Raw genomic sequence first — 19,660 nt, 5'->3', positions numbered from 1 at the left:
AAATTTACATTGTAAGATTATTGGGAAGGCAGCTAGTCATCACCATTCATTGTTAATTCTTGAGCTACCTAACGAATAGTGGAATTGACGGTCACATTATAACGCCCCCACGGCTAAAAGGGCGAGCATGTTTAGTGTGATGGGAATTCGAACCCACGACCCTCAGACTGGATATAGACTGTCTCTCTCTTTTACATTATATAGGTAATTTCATACCATGACAAACATATCGCATTCGTACCAGCTTTTTTTTATTTTTTTACAGCTTCTATGGCTTTAAAATATTCCGGTATTTCAAAGTAATTTTCAAGTTCGGTAAATTTTTATATAAATGAAAAAACAACAACAAAACATATATATATATATAACGCTCACTGTGTAACTATTAACTTATAGTGATCTATTTTTATGAAACGTTACAAATACTTTTATGATGATGGATCAGGACTGAGAACTAGTTAAGATGAATTCTCTTCAAGTGGTTGTGAGATTCGTAATACTTCCACGTTTCATATTGTTGAACATGTTTTGAATATAACAGAAAATAGCAACAGATGGCGATTTCTATTGTTTTTAATTTTAATCGTAATAAGGTATATTTTACAGATCGATAGATGTCAAACCAGTTTGTAAAGACGTACAATAATTTTGGTTCTGTTTTGAACTATGTTCTTATTCTTAGGAAGGAACCACAGCACTATTCCTAGCATCTGCAAATGGATTCTACCATTGTGTCAAAGAACTCCTAAGCGAAGGTGCAAATCCGAATTTTCGAAGAGAAGTAAGTCATTGAAAATTTTACATTTTCTATAGTAAAATGAACATTACCACCATCGTTGGATTACGTTTGTCTGCTGTTACAAATCATTTAACGCACCTAGGAATATAATCTGAGATCAGTTTAAGTGTTGCATTTACTGTTCTTCGTCAGTTTAACCTCATCATCAAGTTTATCAAAGCATATGTTGTTAATACGAGTTCTTAAACTTTGAACCAGTCATAAAAGGAACAGAAATTAGCCCTGAATTTAGAAGATTCTGTGAAGCAAGCAGTTTTATAGTGAAAACATAAGAAGTAACTGATTTTGAAAAAAATAAATGGTTTAGAGAAATTTGAAATTCTTCTTCTTAATACATTGCGTTTTTCAGACGAAAAGTAAAAATAAATGAAACAAGATTCGAACCCAGGATTCTGCTAATTAGGAAAACATTTGGAACAACTAAGCTATCTAATTAATGAAAACGGAACGTTTCTGAACAGTATAATCACGGGTTCGAAATTCGCTATTACTGTAGAGTGTTAATTTAGAAAAATGTTACCTTTATATACAGTAAAGCAACCAGCGGTTGGTTTTACTGTTGTTCTATTTGTTAAAATATCTCATGATTCTCTCTCTCTCTTTCTATTAATGATAGAGTATGCTTTCTTATACAATTTTTTACTTTTATTCTGTTATATATGGTATACGTGTTATGAATGATGTATATGGTACACATGCTACAAATTATCACATTTGCAGTGTGCTTATGTGTATGGACAAGGAATGATTCAGAAAGTGAAATAATGTGTGGTAAAATAAATTTGATTTCACCTGATGATTCTGCACTTTCATTTAGTGCAAAGCTACATAAAGGGCTACCTGTGCTCTATTTACCACAAGAAATCAAATCCTGGACTTTAGTCTTGTATGGTCGTAGATTTACTGCTGACCCACTGGAAGGACTTCAATAGATGGAGAAACGTTTTTCCTTCCTGTTCTTATTAGTGAAAAGCTACAAAGAAAAGGCTATTTGTGACAATGGGAAATGAACCTTTTGGTTTAATCCATCACGGTAACCCACTGATGGAAATGTAGCAGGTTTGATGGTGTTTGATATATAGGACCGTTTAATGTTAGCATTATTACTTAATTCATTGTTTGAGTTAATATTTCATGATTGTTTAATTTTAATAACAAGAGAGCCAGAGGTGAATGATTTTGAAGGCGATAATTATGACAAATTTTTGGTTTTACTTGTTTGAATATATATTTCTAAACCGACTGTAGTGTGGGCTGCTCTTTTATTGTCGAATTCGTCTCAAATAAGTTACAGACACCTACTATAGAAGTATCGTCAGCCCATATATGCACGAAATCGAAACAGATGGTATAAACAAATGATTTTGAATGTTATAACAATGCACCATGAAATCATGCCTAAAAGGTTGAAAAAATGAGTTTATTTTTTGAAATAAACTTGCGGGTTTAATAAAATTTGCTGTGTATATTGTATATTGATCAGGTTATAAAAAAGTATTTTTTATGGTTAAAGCTGCATTATATTTTCCACTGATAGATAAATTATTAAAACGTCATAATTAGAAAACGGAACTGAAAGCGTCTAAAAACTGTTGTTTGCTTTTGCATTATTACTGACTTTATTTTTAAACATGTGACTAAGCTGATTATGCAAAGACTTCTGTGGGCTTTAGAATAGGTTTGGATGATCTATGCACACGGTGTACAAACTGGTGTATATTAACAGCTGTATTTAAAATAATAAATTATGGAAACATGGTTTGAGCACCACTCAAGAAGAAAATAAGCATAGGAAAGTTCTGGGGATGATGTTAGAAACCAAGTTGATTATATCACAATCAATAGAAGATTCAGGACTGCAGTACAACAGTCAAAAACTTACCCATGAATTGATTGTAGGAGTGAACATGTCTCTGTAGTTAGTACCATAAAGATATGGTTGAGGGAACTTAAAACGTGAAAGACTATGAAGAAGTTTGATTCCAGACAAGTGAACAATTGCAGTTAAAAACTGTTCTTAATAACTTGGAGGTGAATAAAATATATCAAAATAAGAACATTTTAAAGAAGCACTAGTTTAAACAATCAATGAACTTATTTGAATTGAAAGTAAGGCAAAAGAAACAGAAATAAATGACTGAGAAAAAATATTTTTGAGTTTATGACAGATGAAAACCCGTAGTACAAAAGAGTATAAGTTTGTTTTTTGAATTTCGCGCAAAGCTAAACGAAGGCTATCTGCGCTAGCCGTCCCTAATTTAACAGTGTAAATCTAGAGGGAAGGCAGCTAGTCATAACCACCCACCGCCAACTCTTGGGCTACTCCTTTACCAACGAATAGTTGAATTGACCGTCACGACTGAAAGGGCAAGCATGTTTGGTGGAACGGAGATTCGAACCCACGACCCTCAGATTACAAGTCGAATGCCTTAACACACCTTGCCGTGTCGGGCCTAAGAGTATAAGAAATGTAACTTAAGAATTCGATGAACGCACAACGAAGAAAAAAAAATGGTTTAACAAACAGAATATATAGAAACTGAAGAACAAATGAATCGATCTATAATAATATTAAATAGAACACGAGTAAAGGACAATAAACTGCTAGTAAATGTATAAAAAACTAATAAGGTGTTTTACAGAAAGAGAACAAGTATTAAACAAATGGACAGAGTATAACAAATATTTATTTTACGAATGTAGTGAAGATCATGGATGGGTTGAAATCGTTTAAGACAAAATTACGAATAGCTGTGAGCAGAATGAAATCCGATAAAGTTACAGGACCAGATGAAATTACAATGGAACAAATAAACTGTGTGGAAGTATTTGGTATAGAAAGGTTTTCACCTATTATCAATCTCAGGAAATCGATCTTTCTTGGGCTCCTCACAATACTAGGAGCCATTGAAGGTGAACACCATTAAAACACCAGTTTAAAGACGCATGTGGTGACAGAGATCCTATTAAAGTTGTTAATGGTGAGAGCTAGAAGTGGAATAATGCCAACGATTTTAAAAGTTCAGTGTGGTTTTATTGAAGATCGTGGTATAAGAAACGCCATCATCATGGTACATATATTTTTGAGGAGAGAGCAACAAAATGAAAGATCTTTTTTTTTAGGTTTTGTTCATTATTCCAAAATTCTTTCTTAGAGTCAAGCATAGGGAATTAATAAAAATGCTGGGAGAACTAACACTGATGGTAAAGAATTGAGAATTTTAAGAAACCTCTATTGGACCGAATTGGAGAAGCAAAGATAGAAAATGTCACCCATATTAAGAGAGGAATGAGATAAGGCTATGTCTTTGAACTTGTACAATGAGAAGATCCCGAAGATTTACTAGGAACTTTCACTGAAGTACAAAATTCAAACAACTTGTGTTATGATGACGACACAATTTCAAGAGCTGAATCTGAAGCAAAGATGCAAAACGTTTTAGATGAAGTTGTTAGTGAAAGTGAGGAAAAGAGTTAAAGTATTGACTGCAGGAAGTTACTGAATGTTAATTACATAGAAGATCATTCTTGTATAGATTGTCAAAATAGATAAGAGAGGTTGATAAATTAACTACCTGGAAAGCTGAATAACATCAAATGGCAAATGTGAACATGAAGTAAATTGGAACATAGGAATGGAAAAAGACGCTTTCCTGGAAACGGAACAAATATATTGATAAATTTTAAAATTTGTATGAGGACGAAGTTAAGAGTTTTTAATTGCTATGCTGTACCAATTCTCACATACGCATCAGAGTGTTGTACAATATCGCCAAGTGTAAAAAAAAAAGATTTGAAGTAATTGAGTTGTGGTTCTTAAGGCGCATATTGAAGTATGTTGGACAAGTCATACCTCAAATGAGGATATTTTGACAAAACAAATTACAGAAGAAAGCTGCTGATTAATATAAGAAAAAATTGGAGTTCTTTGGACACTTTATGAGGAAAGAAGAAATTGAAAGTCTGGTTAAAACTGGAAAGATTGAAGAAGGAGAGACTGTGGAAGACAGATATTGACTTAAGTCGAAAGTATCTTTAAGTGGATGAATGTATCGACATTTGAAACTTTTTGTGTCTCAAAGTAAGGGTTTTAGTTTAATTTTAACCATTATGCATAGTATTATGTGCTTATCTCTAACACTTATATTTTAATTCAGGGTCAAGATTGCTAATGTGAAATTCCACATAAAATCTATGATGCATTGCAACTTTATAGAGTATAACATTTATTGTAGAGTAGTTTTTATTTTATTGTAAAGCATGTTACCTTATATTATTCTAACAACTCCTAATACGTCTGTTTTACCTTGTCACTGTTAACCATTTCCAACAGTGGCTCAGTAGTAAGGTTTCAATAGTTGCGATAAGAAAAACACAGATATCCCTATGTTTTAACACCAAACAAACTAAATTACTGCTCTATAGAAAATAGGGCATGGATCGAGAATAGACACAAATTATCAATAACTGATCAAGGAACTAAAATACTACCATGATACAAACAAAGATATTATACAGGCAAAGAAGAATAACGCTGTAATAGTTTTGTTCTTTCTATTGGTCTGAAGAATAATTTCAACTCCACTGGTAATTTTCTAAAGGATAAGCATCAGAGCAACATTATCAATAAATCTGATGTGTCTTTAGCCAAATAAGAAGCAATTAAAGATCTGTAAAGCACATATCAGAAACACGTGACGAAACCAGAAGAGACTGATGAGTAAAAAAAGGCTTACTTTTTAAAATCAGTTATGGTGTGACGTCAGCAACTTTATTTTAAAACAGAATATAAACTGAAACTTTGGTAATTATAGTCAATATCTTGGTAATGAAAAACTAATGACTAGTTAAAAATTACAAGAGAACAAGACACCTAAATACGAAGAATAGCCTAGGACATCATACATTCGGAAACTTATTATGTAATTTCCCTTTAAAGCTCCACTTGGAGATTACTCAGTGACTTGTATCAATACCAATAAAATATATTAGACGTAAAATAATCTATGAAATAAAATCCTCATAGTTAGGCTAGGACTAACTACACAAGCATGAAGGTATGCCATTGACGCATTAATTTATATCATTGTCTAAGTATGCCATTCACGCGCTATGTATGACGTTGACGTACTAAGTATGCCACTGACAGCGTAAAACAATTTACGAAGACGAAGAGCATTATTTGTTTTTGAAGCCATTAAGCAATTCAAGTGTTACATAAGATGGAATCTTTCCTTTCAGAAATACTATATAGTAACTATGACAACTTAATATAACAATAAATATGGCAAATGTGACGTTATAAAAATAAAATTTCGAAGAAAAACGACTTTTACTCTCCAAATTACAACAACAAATATTTTTATTTTAGTTATAGGTCTGTCAATGCAATAGGGCTAATTATAGAATTATGAATGTAAGGGGTAACTTTTCATTTCCTATTCGGATTTATAGCTTATATTTCTCCTAACCAGCAAACTCAACAACGATTTTTATTTCTCCGTGCCTTTAGACATTATTACACATATTGTTTCTATTGTATTCAGAAGTCGTACTAAGCATTGTTTATCATCATTGTTAATCTCTACTCATAGCATGTTTTAAGTAAACTAATTTAAGTACTTCTATAATATTTTAGACAGGCACATCTCCCTTGTTTTTTGCTGCTCAGAGTGGTCACCTGGACATTGTGAAGCTGCTTCTAGAGAGTGGAGCCACGGTAGACCCTGTTAATTTGGTCAGTCATGACTTTTGATGAAAGTTCTTGGCAATACATTGTATATGTGTATACAGTTCTATAGGTGAAAGGGTGATTGTTTAATACAGTTTTGATTTTTTCACAAGATAAGTTTTCTTAAATACATTATTTCAATTTTACTTTTACCCTTTAAAGGAGCTTATTATGTTCTTTTGAAGAATGGATTATTTTTTCTTTAATCTAGTGACTTCAGAGTTCGTTTGTTATGATATTTTGTTGAATGACACGAATTCGAGGTTCTCTTCCACTATATACATTTTTCTTCCAACATATATTTGATATTCGTTCTCAGTATATCTACATTTCTTCTTCAATATCTAATTTTCTCTTTAAATAAATCTAAGTTTCTGTTTTAGGTATGTCTAAGTTCCTCTTTCATTACAGAAGTTTCTCTTTTAATATCTAAGTTTGTTCTTCAACATATATATCTATATTTCTCTTTCTCTAAATGTTTCTTTTTCAATATATATAGTTCTCTTTCAATACATCTGAGTTTCATTTTCAAAATGTATTTGATAAAGAAATGTGAAAATGAAAATGATTCAATAAATTCAAACACGTAATAATGAAGTTTCCTTTGGACAGCAAATTAATGAACTACTACTTATAGCTTTGTTCTTACACAGGACGGCGGTACTCCACTTACAGTAGCTGTTCAGTGGAACTATATTAATGTGGTTAAGGAGTTGTTAAAACATGGTGCAGATATCAACGCTCGTATGACGGTAATGTATATTTTGCTGAGTTTTTCTGGAAGAAACGGTGGTAGGAGAGAACAAAGATTGGACTTTAAGTATTGTTATAAAAATTGTTAGTTCAACCCATTGGCGATTTTTACTCCTATCAATCTCGTTTTGTGTTATCTTCCTGTCAACAATATTACCAATAATGTGTGCATGTATAAAAGTAAGATATTATGGTCTACGAATTCTCATGATATGTTTACAAAACTATTAATCACACTCCAGAAATAAACAAATTTATTCACACTTGGCGTTTCGGTTTACGCATTGTTATACGCGTTCTTCTTGGTTATCAGTTTATATTTGTAGGTGACATTCTAACTTTTGAAAAAAGACATGAACCAAAACGTCAGATTTTAGTAAAACTGTTCTTTGTTTTTATTTAAGATTAAACATGGTTTAATCTCACCACTCTGCTCTGCAAAGTTTAAAAACTGAGAGGTAATTCAAAGGTATTTAATTACTTTACCTTTAAGCCTGTTTGGGTAACCAGTCATTGACGATAGCTAGTAATTAAATAATAATGAATAAGACCATAGAGTATATTTCATATTACTTTGTTTATCAGCTGTTATCAGGGTTTAAAGGGTGTTTCACGTTACTCTGATTATCAACGGTTATTCAGGTGTAGAGTATGTTTCAGTTTACATTGTGTATCAACGGTTATCAGGGTGCAGATAATGTTTTATATTACTTCGTTTATCAATGGTTATCAGGGTTTAGAGGATGTTCCACATTACTTTGTTTGAAAACTCTTATGGGGCAATTTGAAAACTTTTTTTTAAATTTAACCCTAGGTCTTTAGAAACTATTTTATTAAAAAAATACAATCCCAAAAAAAATGTTCGAACACACTTGAACGTGTAATATTGCGCTTCAGCAAGCTGTGCGAGGAAACACAAAGAATAAGAACACGGAAGTAGCCAAGATAGGTAGATTAATAAAGTAGAGGATTGTGCACATATCAAATCTTTGTTAATTATATAACTTGAACAGAGTAGACGCTTAATGAAATGGAAGTAGAAAAATAGAAAATAGAAAAATGCTACAAAAAAACATTGAACCTTTGTTTTGTCTCAAAAGATCACCATTAACATTTTGAACCAGACTATCCAGAACCATTTTCGGCAAATATTTTTCACCTTTAAACTTTAGTGGTTTGTAATTACCTTGTAAATTATCTGGGTTGCAAGTATTTTAGTGTGATATTTATTTAACACTAGTGTCCTTCTTGTCTTTTATGTAGGACAATGCTACGCCTTTATTTGTTGCAGCCCAGAACGGATACTTGGAAGTCGTGTCCTATCTGCTGTCATTGGATGCTGAAGTGAATATTAGAAGAACGGTAAACTTTATCCTATACTTTAACACAGTTGTCAGTATACCAATCAATGTTCGTATGTGTTTTGTTGGGTTTGGGTTGCTGAAGGTTTACAGTGAATTATAAAGCTCTCTCGTATCTCTTGAGCAACTTTTAGTCAAATGATAAGCCTATAATTAAAATATATTTATTTACTCGAAACATTTAACTTTGACTAGTAGTGTTTGTTACTACGACTTGTAGCAACACAACATTCAAATACTTTTTTGAAAACTGAGAAATCCATAATCACGACTAATTTTGAAACCGAAACTTTGGAATGATTATAACATATTACTTGGCCACTCTTTCTTTAAATTTTGTTTCCGACTATAGTATTGAAACATTTTATGTGACAAAAATACCAACATTTATTTATTCTACATTTGTTTAAGGATAACAAAAGATCACAAACTGCTAAAACTTGGTTTCAACTTGGTATCTTTAATATATCAGCATTCATAACTGGTATTGTTTTGGAGTGTTTTTTTTTTTTTACACTTAATGATCAATATTTAAACCAACGTTTTCGATTGAATTTATACGTCAATTAGGCTCGGCATGGTCGGGTGGGTTAAGGTGTTCGACTCATAATCTGAGGGTCGCGGGTTCGAATCTCCGTTGCACCGAACATGCTCGCCCTTTCAGCCGTGGGGGGTGTTATACTGTGACGGTCAATTCCAATATTCGTTGGTAAAAGAGTAGCCAAAGAGTTGGCGACGGGTGATGATGACTAGCTGCCTTTCCTCTAGTCTTACACTGCTAAATTAGAGACGGCTAGCGCAGATAGCCCTCGTGTAGCTTTGCGCGAAATTCCAAAACAAACAAACAATACTTCAATTGATATAATTGAGTTATCAAAATCGTGTGTGGTATTCAAAATCTCGGGAAACATTAACTTTGTATTTTTATTTGTACCTCGTAGCCATAAAGTAGGCAAGCCAAATTATTATGAACAAAAAAAAATGTTGAATTTAACGAAGATGAAACAAAGTTTAAAGTAAACCAGAACTGGCTGGACAAATGGATTTAAGGTTAAGAGTAAATCGTACACAGCAGTTAAAGCTTTGTTCCTGTTAGAGCTGTTTGTTAGCACAAAACTAAAAAAGGACTATCTGCGTTCTGCCCACCACGCGTATCGAAATCCACGTGTAGCGTTGTTGGTCCGCAGACGTGCCGTTGTGCCACTGGGGGGCTCCTATTATAGTAAGAAAAGAATCTTTCTAAAAGCGTCAAGACTGCTTTCACATTTTCTATTCTTTATATACACTACACGGCCAAAGTATATGGACACCCGACCATCACACCCATATGTACTTGTTGAACATCTCATTCCAAAACCATGGGCATTAATATGGAGTTGGTCCCCCTTGATGATTTAACAACCTCCACTCTTCTGGGAAGGTTTTCAATGGATTTTCTAACATGGCTGAGGAGATTCGCTCCTATTCAGCCACAAGAGCATTATTGAGGTCGGGCACTGATGTCGCGCGAGAAGGCCTGGCTCGCAGTTGGTGTTCCAATTCATCCCAAAGGTGTTCGATGCAGTTGAGGTTAGGGCTCTGTGCAGGCCAGTCAAGTTCTTCCACACCAACCTCGGCAAACCATTAATACTGAAGTATTTTTTCAACATGTGACAATCGTAAAATAACCCACAATTACAGTGGTGTTGAATTCTAATATGGTCAACCTATGAAACAGCAGACGACCCCCATGACCAGCAAAAGCTATGAGAGTAACTCCAAGAACTATGTTAGCGCATGCTTGAGAGCAAATAAAGGTTTAAAATAGGATCTTAAGAAACGTAAAAGATCTTGCTACAATATTATAGGGGGTGAATTATAGTATAGTGGAATATATGATAGCTGCTTACCACAGCGAAAAAATTAGTAACAGGCTAACTTTCAGCAGCACAGACAAGTTTCGGGTTTCATATTTGCAATTTGTCATAATTATGGATTTTTGTTTTCGATTCTTTATGCTTATGACATAATTTACCACTACAAACCCAACAAGGCAAATTTTCATAAACATACATTAAACAGCAAAACGATTTAAAACTTTCGCAAGTTCATAAGTTTTTATAAATTAGTTTAAAACCTAGATGCAAAATGGCTACTTAACCCACAAGAGACCAAGATGAGTTAATAATAAAATCACTTCTGTGAAGTTTTACAGGATTAGAAAATTCTCAATTACAATATGTTTTAAAGAATTAAGATGGACTAGATTCAACAACAACATATTAGTTCCATAACAATATTTAATATAAAACACAGCAATTATTTTTTACACATAATATTAAATACATATAAAATATGTAAGTTTATAAAATCAAACAAAAACATACCACATATATATACTATTATTGCTTCACTTTTCAGGTAAGACAATGTTCCATCAAAATGCATCATTTAGACTCATCAGTAAGATTTGTCTAAAATTTAAGGATTACTCGCTTCATTGCACGTTTATTTAATTATCACTATTGCAGCAAATTACTTACCAAATGGTTTAGATCCTACAGAGAAACATTTTCAATTCCACCATGAACTTTACCCTTATTTCGTGTCTTATTGTTTAATATATAATGATTAAGTATAGATATCTGTGTTAAATTTTTATATCGTTATTTGTTTTGCTTTTTTTAAATTCAGGATGGAGTTACTCCTCTCTGGATGGCTTGTCAAATGGGACATTATGACATTGTGGAAGAGCTGATAGCTCATGGTGCACATCCAAGCATTCCCCGAGAGGTAACTGTAATCTTATATTTTTTGAATAACTGATCATCGCTCATAAGATACGAGCAATCCATGTTTGAATATGGTCCAGGTGGATAAGGTACTCGACTCATAATCCGAGGGTCGCGGGTTCGAATCCCCGTCACACCAAACATGCTTGCCTTTTTAGCTGTGGGGGCGTTATAAAGTGATTGTCAATCACACTATTCGTTGATAAAAGAGTAGCCCAAGAGTGGCGATGGGCGGTAATGACTAGCTGCCTTTCCTCTAGTCTTACATTGCTAAATTAGGGACGGTTAGCGCAGATAGCCCTCAAGTAGCTTTGCGCAAAATTAAAAAAATAATTGTTTGAATACAAGATAATGTTTAGAACACCAAGTCATTTTGCAACCTGCTTTATGAGAGATTCTCAAATATGGCATAAAATCAATTATTAATTAGCTGTGATGCTTTCAGCATTGGGCTGATGTAAAACAGTAAATGTAGAAAGTTGTTATATCAGTTTACAATAGTAACAATTAACCTATTTTGGACTGGGTACCACTATTTGTTTAATATTTCCTGTGTCATCCAGGTTTGAACAAAGGCAAAATTTACACCCGTATCTAAAAAAAAGCTAATATTAGTAAGAATGTTGTCCCCTCTTCTTCCGATACAACAGGAATAAGGGACACTCAAGTCACAGGTCGGGTTCCGTATTTGTCCATGTTCCCCATTTATTCTTAAAAGCAATAACTTCCGAAAGAGTTCGAACGTAAGCAGGTTGGTTAGAATAGTACCAGTCACTTTAAGGGTCAATCAGATAACTGTTTGTATTCACCTTATAATCTGAGACAGAAGTCAATCAAAAGAATTTTCCTCAAAACACTTCTCCTTTCACCGTCGAAATAGAGCGCAATTAAAATCACTCGAAAAGTGTCTCTATTTGACACTTGATCAATTATACCGTCAAACACTAGTATTAGAATTGGTTAATTTAATGTTCTTGACAATTTTAAAGTGTGTTTTATTTCATTTTCATTGTGAAAACTGTCCAAAGACAGCAAGGATTCACATTAGTTGCACACCATCCAAAATAGTCTTATATACCACAAGCTGAAAGTCGCTGGCGTGGATCATTTTAGAATCAAGAAGTATTGAAATATTCTAGATACATAAAAAGTTTCAGAGAAATTATTATAATAACTGATATCAATTGAAACTCGAGTTTCATGCGATGAAAAAACACCAATTGTTGATAACGTGATAGAGCGTGAAATGTTAATGTAAAAGTTTAAAATAATGAATACTATAGTAAGAATAGTATTCCTATTCTTACGAAATAAATTTTAATACACATTCTGTAATATGAGTTCAGAATACCTTACTGAACATTCTTGTTTTAAAAATGCATAACGTTTTAATAACGATTTACTAATACCTAAAAGTCTCGGGATTTATACAACAATAGTTGAAATAAAAGTGGAGTTTCATTAATTTGTTATTAGGATGGAACCACGCCCTTATTCAAAGCTCAACAAAAAGGTTTCATAGATATAGTGGAGATGCTTCTTTCACATGGAAGGTCAACAGGACTTTTGCAGGTAAGACTTGTAGGTACAGTGGAGCTGACTATTTTATATGGAGCATAGATCCTTTAAAACATAGAGGAGTTTCATATTTTAAACGGACCATAAATACAACTTATAAAGGTAGACTTTGTAGACATAATGAAGGTGCTTCTTTTACACAGATGATCAGCAAAACTTGTACAGGTAGACTCTGTAGACATAATGAAGGTGCTTCTTTTACACAGATCATCAGCAAAACTTGTACAGGTAGACTCTGTAGACATGAGGAAGGTGCTTCTTTTACACGGGCCATAAATACAACTTATAAAGGTAGACTTTGCAGGCATAATGAAGGTGCTTCTTTTACACAGACCATCAACAAAACTTATAGAGGTAGACTTTGTAGACATAATGAAGGTGCTTCTTTTACATGGACCGTCAATAAAACTTATAGAGGTAGACTTTGTAGACATGTTGATGGTCCGTATAAAAGAAGAACCTTCATTTTGTCTACAAAATCTACCTCTATAAGTTTTGTTGATGGTCTGTGTAAAAGAAGCACCTTCATTATTCTTTCTTGAATGAATTATTAGTGAATTCTACATGTTTTCAGACAAACTAAAGTGAGAGGAATTACCATATTTATATAGAATATTGTGGAACACTAGATATTTAATACATGAGTATGTGAATGGCTAATCATGAAATGAAGAAAATATTTAATAATTTCTCGCATGACTATTTAAACATTTGCTAAAGTTCACATTAAATTCATCATTAGACATAAGCAACTTATGTTTACCCTGTGATCTTGGTGATAAGAATGCGTTTATAAGGGAAATAAAAATATCGAATGGTACAAATTTTAGATATTTATTAATTTCTGTTACATTTTAGCACTTTGGGATTTACTATTAACTTCGAAAATAGCTTTTAACTGAACATGCATAATACTTGATTTAATAATATCTTTTTTTTTAAATCACGAAAAAATTATTCTAGCCTTTTGAAAAATGCTAAACTACAATTGTTGCTGTAATACCAAAATGGTTAAATATAGATGTATTGGTGCCAGAATTAGACTGATTACAAAAACACTAAGCTTATATATTAACTGATAAAAAGTTTTGTTTATGTAACCTTTATGATAGTCTCAGGTGTGGAAAGCCTACTTGTGAGAAAACAAATTGAACAGAGACAAGAAAGGAAATGGACATGTTCAAAATAAGTAAAACTGTTATTCTTTTCATACTTGAAGCAATCTTTTACTGTGATATTGGTAAATCTCTAAAATGGTAAAAGACCGCGGGACTATGTTTATACCACTAAAGTCCTAGTGCAGTGCCCCATGCTCCGAGTGTACTTACATCTATAATTATTTGCAATATAAATATTAATGCTAACCAGTACAAACGTTTGTATTACCCATACATTTATAAACTACCTTTGGTTCAGATAGGTGACAATACAAAAATCTGTCCAAGGAAGTATAAACTATATGGAATGGTCAGTGATGTCGAGAAAACCCACTTGTAGAGAATGTATATGCAAAACGGCTCGTATGGGTTGAGAAAATATTTTACATAGAGAGCGAACAACGTAAAATATTTTCTCAACCCAAACGAGCCGTTTTTGCATATATATATGGAATGGTCATTGCTGTATGTAACCTCATCCCTATGCGAGGATTAACGTCGATTATGATTTTTTTATCAGCTACCAAGGCTCTGCAGTTCCTTGTAAAAGTTTTCATCCCCTGTGCTGGTAATAAAGTTTAGATATTTCTTTATGAAAGACATAACTCAAATGGCCAAAAATATTTATCATATTAATCTTCGACCAGTTTCTAAAGAACAAAAGGTGTATTATTATTCACTTTAGTGATATAACACAAATAATATTGAAAACACATGATGCAAAATTCTTCACCTACTTTATTTTTTATCATTGTTGATATAACTTCACGTTACTGCCCTACAAAGTAAATACAAGTGACTCTGTATAACTCTATCAGATACCAAAGTGTGTTATAGAACCATGTTAAAAGTACTTGAGATCATATAGAGCCATCAGTATTGATTTAAGCAGAGTATTTTGAAAGTTAAATTTTGATTTACTGTTATACATTAAGAATAATGACAAAAGAACTGTCTACAAAAGACTGTTCAGAAACACAGTTCCAGAAAAAGCTATAACTCAGTTTCAAAGGTTCTCAATTTGCAATTAAATACTGTATAATATGTTGTGAATAAATGGAAAGTGTGTCACACTACCTTAATCTAAGAGGGTTTGAGCTTGGACAAGTAGAAAAATTGTCAGAGAAGTGACACTGAAGGAGCTGTAGACTTCGATATCAGCAGCTAGAGTTACTCTACACACCTTGGGTACCTTACGGACGAAAAAAGACTAGTTTGGTAGAATAGCAAAAAGGAAACCACTACTGACGAAAATGTGTATCAGATAACGAATGAACCGTGCTTGTAAACATTTCAATAACCATACAATAATGTGACAGAACGTTCTATACTTATATGAGACCAAAATAGGACTTTTCTTGGTTAAATGGCAAATGGTATGTATGACGAGAACCTGACACTTCTCATGATCCGGCAAATACAATTTCAGCTGTGTTCCATGATGGTAGATCCGTAAGGCTCTGGAGATGTTTTTATGCAGCTGACACCGTAGAACTTGTATGTATTCAAGATATTGTGAATAGTGCAGAGTATTGGATGTTAGAGATAAATCTGAAGAAGTCAGATGACAAACTTAAACTCGGTCAAATGTTCACATTTCAACAGGACAATAATTCCAAACCAATAATGGTTTCAGAGAATCAGAATTAAAGCCTCTGACTGACCAAGCCAAAGCTCAGACCTAAATCCACTCAAAAATATGTGGAGAGACTTGAAAATAGCTGTAAAACAAAGACATCCTTTCAGTTTACAAGAAAAGGGAGGATATTCATAAACAAGAGTAAACATGCTGTGCAAAGCTTGTGGAAGATATCCAAAACGACTTGTTATTACTGGAGCGTAAACTAAATATAAACTGCATAATCATGTTAGGGGTGAAGACTTCCGCAATATGTTTAAGGTTTTTTTGTGTTACATCACTAAAGCGAGTAACAATACACCTTTTGTTTTTTAGAAACTGGTCGGAGATTAATATGATAAATATTTTTGGCCATTTGAGTTGTGTCTTTCATAAAGAAATATCTAAACTTTATTACCAATACAGGGGGTGAAAACTTTAGCAAAGTACTGTACTTGTTTACACTATTTCTGTTTCGTCCGTGGGCAGTAAAAGTTCATAGTTTACTTTAAAACTCACTATGTTTAGTTTCGATATTGGTAAACTTTAAGGTCTGAACATTAAATAAAATGACCCCTGTATTAATCTCTTTTGTACACAGTGGTAAAAGTGCATTAATTCATAGTTTACTTTAAAACTTACTATGTTTAGTTTCGATATTGGTAAACTTTAAGGTCTAAACATTAAATAAAATGACCACTGTATTAATATCTTTCTACACAGTGGTAAAAGTGCATTAATTCATAGTTTACTTTAAAACTTACTATGTTTAGTTTCGATATTGGTAAACTTTAAGGTCTGAACATTAAATAAAATGACCCCTGTATTAATCTCTTTTGTACACAGTGGTAAAAGTGCATTAATTCATAGTTTACTTTAAAACTTACTATGTTTAGTTTCGATATTGGTAAACTTTAAGGTCTAAACATTAAATAAAATGACCACTGTATTAATATCTTTTCTACACAGTGGTAAAAGTGCATTAATTCATAGTTTACTTTAAAACTTACTATGTTTAGTTTCGATATTGGTAAACTTTAAGGTCTGAACATTAAATAAAATGACCCCTGTATTAATCTCTTTTGTACACAGTGGTAAAAGTGCATTAATTCATAGTTTACTTTAAAACTTACTATGTTTAGTTTCGATATTGGTAAACTTTAAGGTCTAAACATTAAATAAAATGACCCCTGTATTAATATATTTTGTATACAGTGGTAAAAGTGCATTCTAGAATATTACGTTTAATAGTGTCACTAATGTGACAAAATACTCTCGTTAACAACACAAAGAAAACTTTAAAAAGCATCTATGTGGTTAACTACTGCAAAAGCATTTAATGTATTTAGTATTTAATATTAAACATTTATAAAGTTGAGTTTGAATTGAGTTCTATGACAAGTTAACCAGTGTATTCGTAGGTTGATGTATGCGCTTTTAGGTTCTGTAAGAAGTTTTTAACTTTCAGAACGGAGACTTACTACAACATGCTGCTACACGCCATGCACATCAAGATGTGAAGGATGTATTAAATCAGATTTGAAGTCAACCAAAGTCACGTGTGTATTAAAAACATCAAAGAATGTGTTTTCTAAAATTATTAATTCGTTGATTGTAAAGTGAGATAGGAACAACACTTAACGTGAAGGAAACCAAGCACTATGTACAGAACACTTTCAAAGGGAACGAAGATTGTTGTAGTTTTAGTAAAAACTTGGCGTTTAGCGTTCGTGTAGCGAAGTAAGTAATGTCAGTATAATAAGTTCATATGTAACCATATGTCTGTGATGTCAACGTTCACATGACGAAAAAAACATTTTAAAGTAAATTTGTTTTCTATCAGTATATGATTCTACAGAAATATTGTTTGATTATATAGGAAACGGGCATATAAAGGATGTCCGATACATTGTTTGGTACAGTTTTGTTAACGCAATTCCAGGAAATCCTGTATAACAGTAGTAGTTTTATTACTTGATAGTACGTAAAGACACTTGAACAAAAGAAACAAAACAAAAATATAATGGCACAACTTGTGTTTAGATAGTTATTAATTTCAAGTACATTTTCTCACTTTGATATTTACTATCAAATTTAAAAATAGCTCGTAATTGAACTGCACAGTATCTGATTTAATAATAGATTCTGTTTTATAAAATTAATACATTCTGTTTTATAAAATTGTGGAAAAATTATTCTAGCCTATTGGAAGTTGTTAAACTAAACACTAAACTAAGAAACAAAACAGAAAGACTGGTAAGAATTAATAAGTATATTTGTGTTATTTATAAAAGCAGATTTTGAAATTACATCAAGTAAAATACATGTTTGAATGTAAGTTAAACTGAATATCCCATTTTGTGTTAATCGACAAAACATTTAACTGGTACAACCACATATTATATATGAACTACGTTTGTCATTAGAGCATTAGTTGTATTCTATGAGGAAGAAAATCTGTGGTAGAAATTAAAGTTCTATTTCAATGTTTCCACTAAAACCAGGGTTTCACTGAATAGAACAAGCTAAGTCGGTGTTATGGAACGGGTGTTAGCGCTCTGCTTACTTTGTGGGTTTGTCGTAGCGTTACAAAGCTGCCATGTTTCTGTTGATAGGCTTCACCGTAAAATGTTTTGAAAAGTAAATATTATTGAAAAATAAAATAAACTGATAATGTTTAATTACTTTTTCAGAATAAGAGAAATACAGAAGAAAAACTAATTTACTTCTTAGTGTGAACATAAACATAATATGCAGTGTACAAAAAATACATTTTCAAACATCTGTTAATAAAAAAAATATTTTACTTCAGTCAGTACTTTTTGCTTTCATGAGAATCCGTTAGATAAGAGTTTGTGAAAATGGGAGCCATGCTACCACATTCTGGTACCACCATGGGGACCATAAACCTTTTTCTGGGGCCACAAAAAATTGGGTCGAAAACAAAGGTGTTGGATTCATTTTAATTTTAAATAAATAGTAAGCTGCTAAAATTATGTTGAAGTAATTGGACGACACAGTACGTAGAAATGAGATGTTGTTTATACTAACGACACTGTGTTTTTTTTATCCCGATGCTAAAGTTATAGGCTAGGGAAGATCTTACACTTTATTTTTTCACATCAAGGGAGTCTCACACTGAAATACTTTCTGAACTACAGACCTAGACATATTATGAAGCTTGGTGTTTTGGCTAATGATCAAATGTTAAAAAAAAAAAAAAGATCAAAGGAAATATAGTGACGTCATTAGAATAAAACCGAAACTGTCTTTCGAATAATATCGAATGGAACCATCACGTTAGTACAGAAATTCATCTCCTGTGTTCGTAAAGAATACTTCTGGGAGTAAACATTTAGTGATAGATTATTACATCATCATAATTTCGTAGGAAGTTGGTGTTGTGACAGAATACATACAATTCACTGATCGGTAATACATTATTAGTCTGTGAATAAGAACTAAGAACTCTGTAAAACTTTGAACCAGTTCTCGAAATAACTTTCTTTTTTACATATAGTCTAAGGTGTTTTTTTTATCATTCAGTTAGTAGAAAGACCTCACATCTCTCTCTTAACACGTTCATCGTGACAAGCGAAAGATTCGTCGTTGATAAACCAAGTTAAACTGTTCTACTTTCAATTTCCAACTGAACTGGCTGAAAAGCACACATTACTCCAGTTTATAAAGAGAATCAGAAAGCTTTAACTATTTTGTAATTACGATTTGAAGAAACGGAGTTAAGCGTTGTTATTATTCTGACATATTTCTAATTTATAGAAATACCACAAGATACACAGTACTTTTGAGCTAAGGTCTAAAGTAATAAATAAAACATTGTTTCTTATTATTGAGATATTTTTCCAGTTGATACAGAGAACCACAACTGTTT

General features: G+C 32.5%; 1 protein-coding gene across 2 annotated transcripts; it reads left to right on the top strand.

Annotated features, from left to right (window-relative positions):
- Window positions 1-628: 628 nt before the first annotated feature.
- Window positions 629-17,613, top strand: LOC143234838 (uncharacterized). Of its 2 annotated transcripts, none has more exons than XM_076472497.1 (7): window positions 629-781; window positions 6,438-6,536; window positions 7,184-7,282; window positions 8,547-8,645; window positions 11,318-11,416; window positions 12,892-12,987; window positions 17,237-17,613. In XM_076472497.1, the coding sequence occupies exons 3-7, from the start codon at window positions 7,277-7,279 to the stop codon at window positions 17,309-17,311; spliced, it is 375 nt and encodes a 124-aa protein (XP_076328612.1). In that variant the 5' UTR covers window positions 629-781; window positions 6,438-6,536; window positions 7,184-7,276; the 3' UTR covers window positions 17,312-17,613. The 2 variants fall into 2 exon arrangements, with proteins under 2 accessions (XP_076328612.1, XP_076328613.1); XM_076472498.1 differs by lacking the exon at window positions 17,237-17,613 and adding an exon at window positions 14,106-14,455.
- Window positions 17,614-19,660: the final 2,047 nt, after the last annotated feature.

The sequence above is a fragment of the Tachypleus tridentatus genome, chromosome 12 (assembly GCF_004210375.1).
Source record: "Tachypleus tridentatus isolate NWPU-2018 chromosome 12, ASM421037v1, whole genome shotgun sequence".
Lineage (NCBI taxonomy): Eukaryota > Metazoa > Arthropoda > Merostomata > Xiphosura > Limulidae > Tachypleus > Tachypleus tridentatus.
This window is presented reverse-complemented; position numbering and strand designations above follow the sequence as displayed.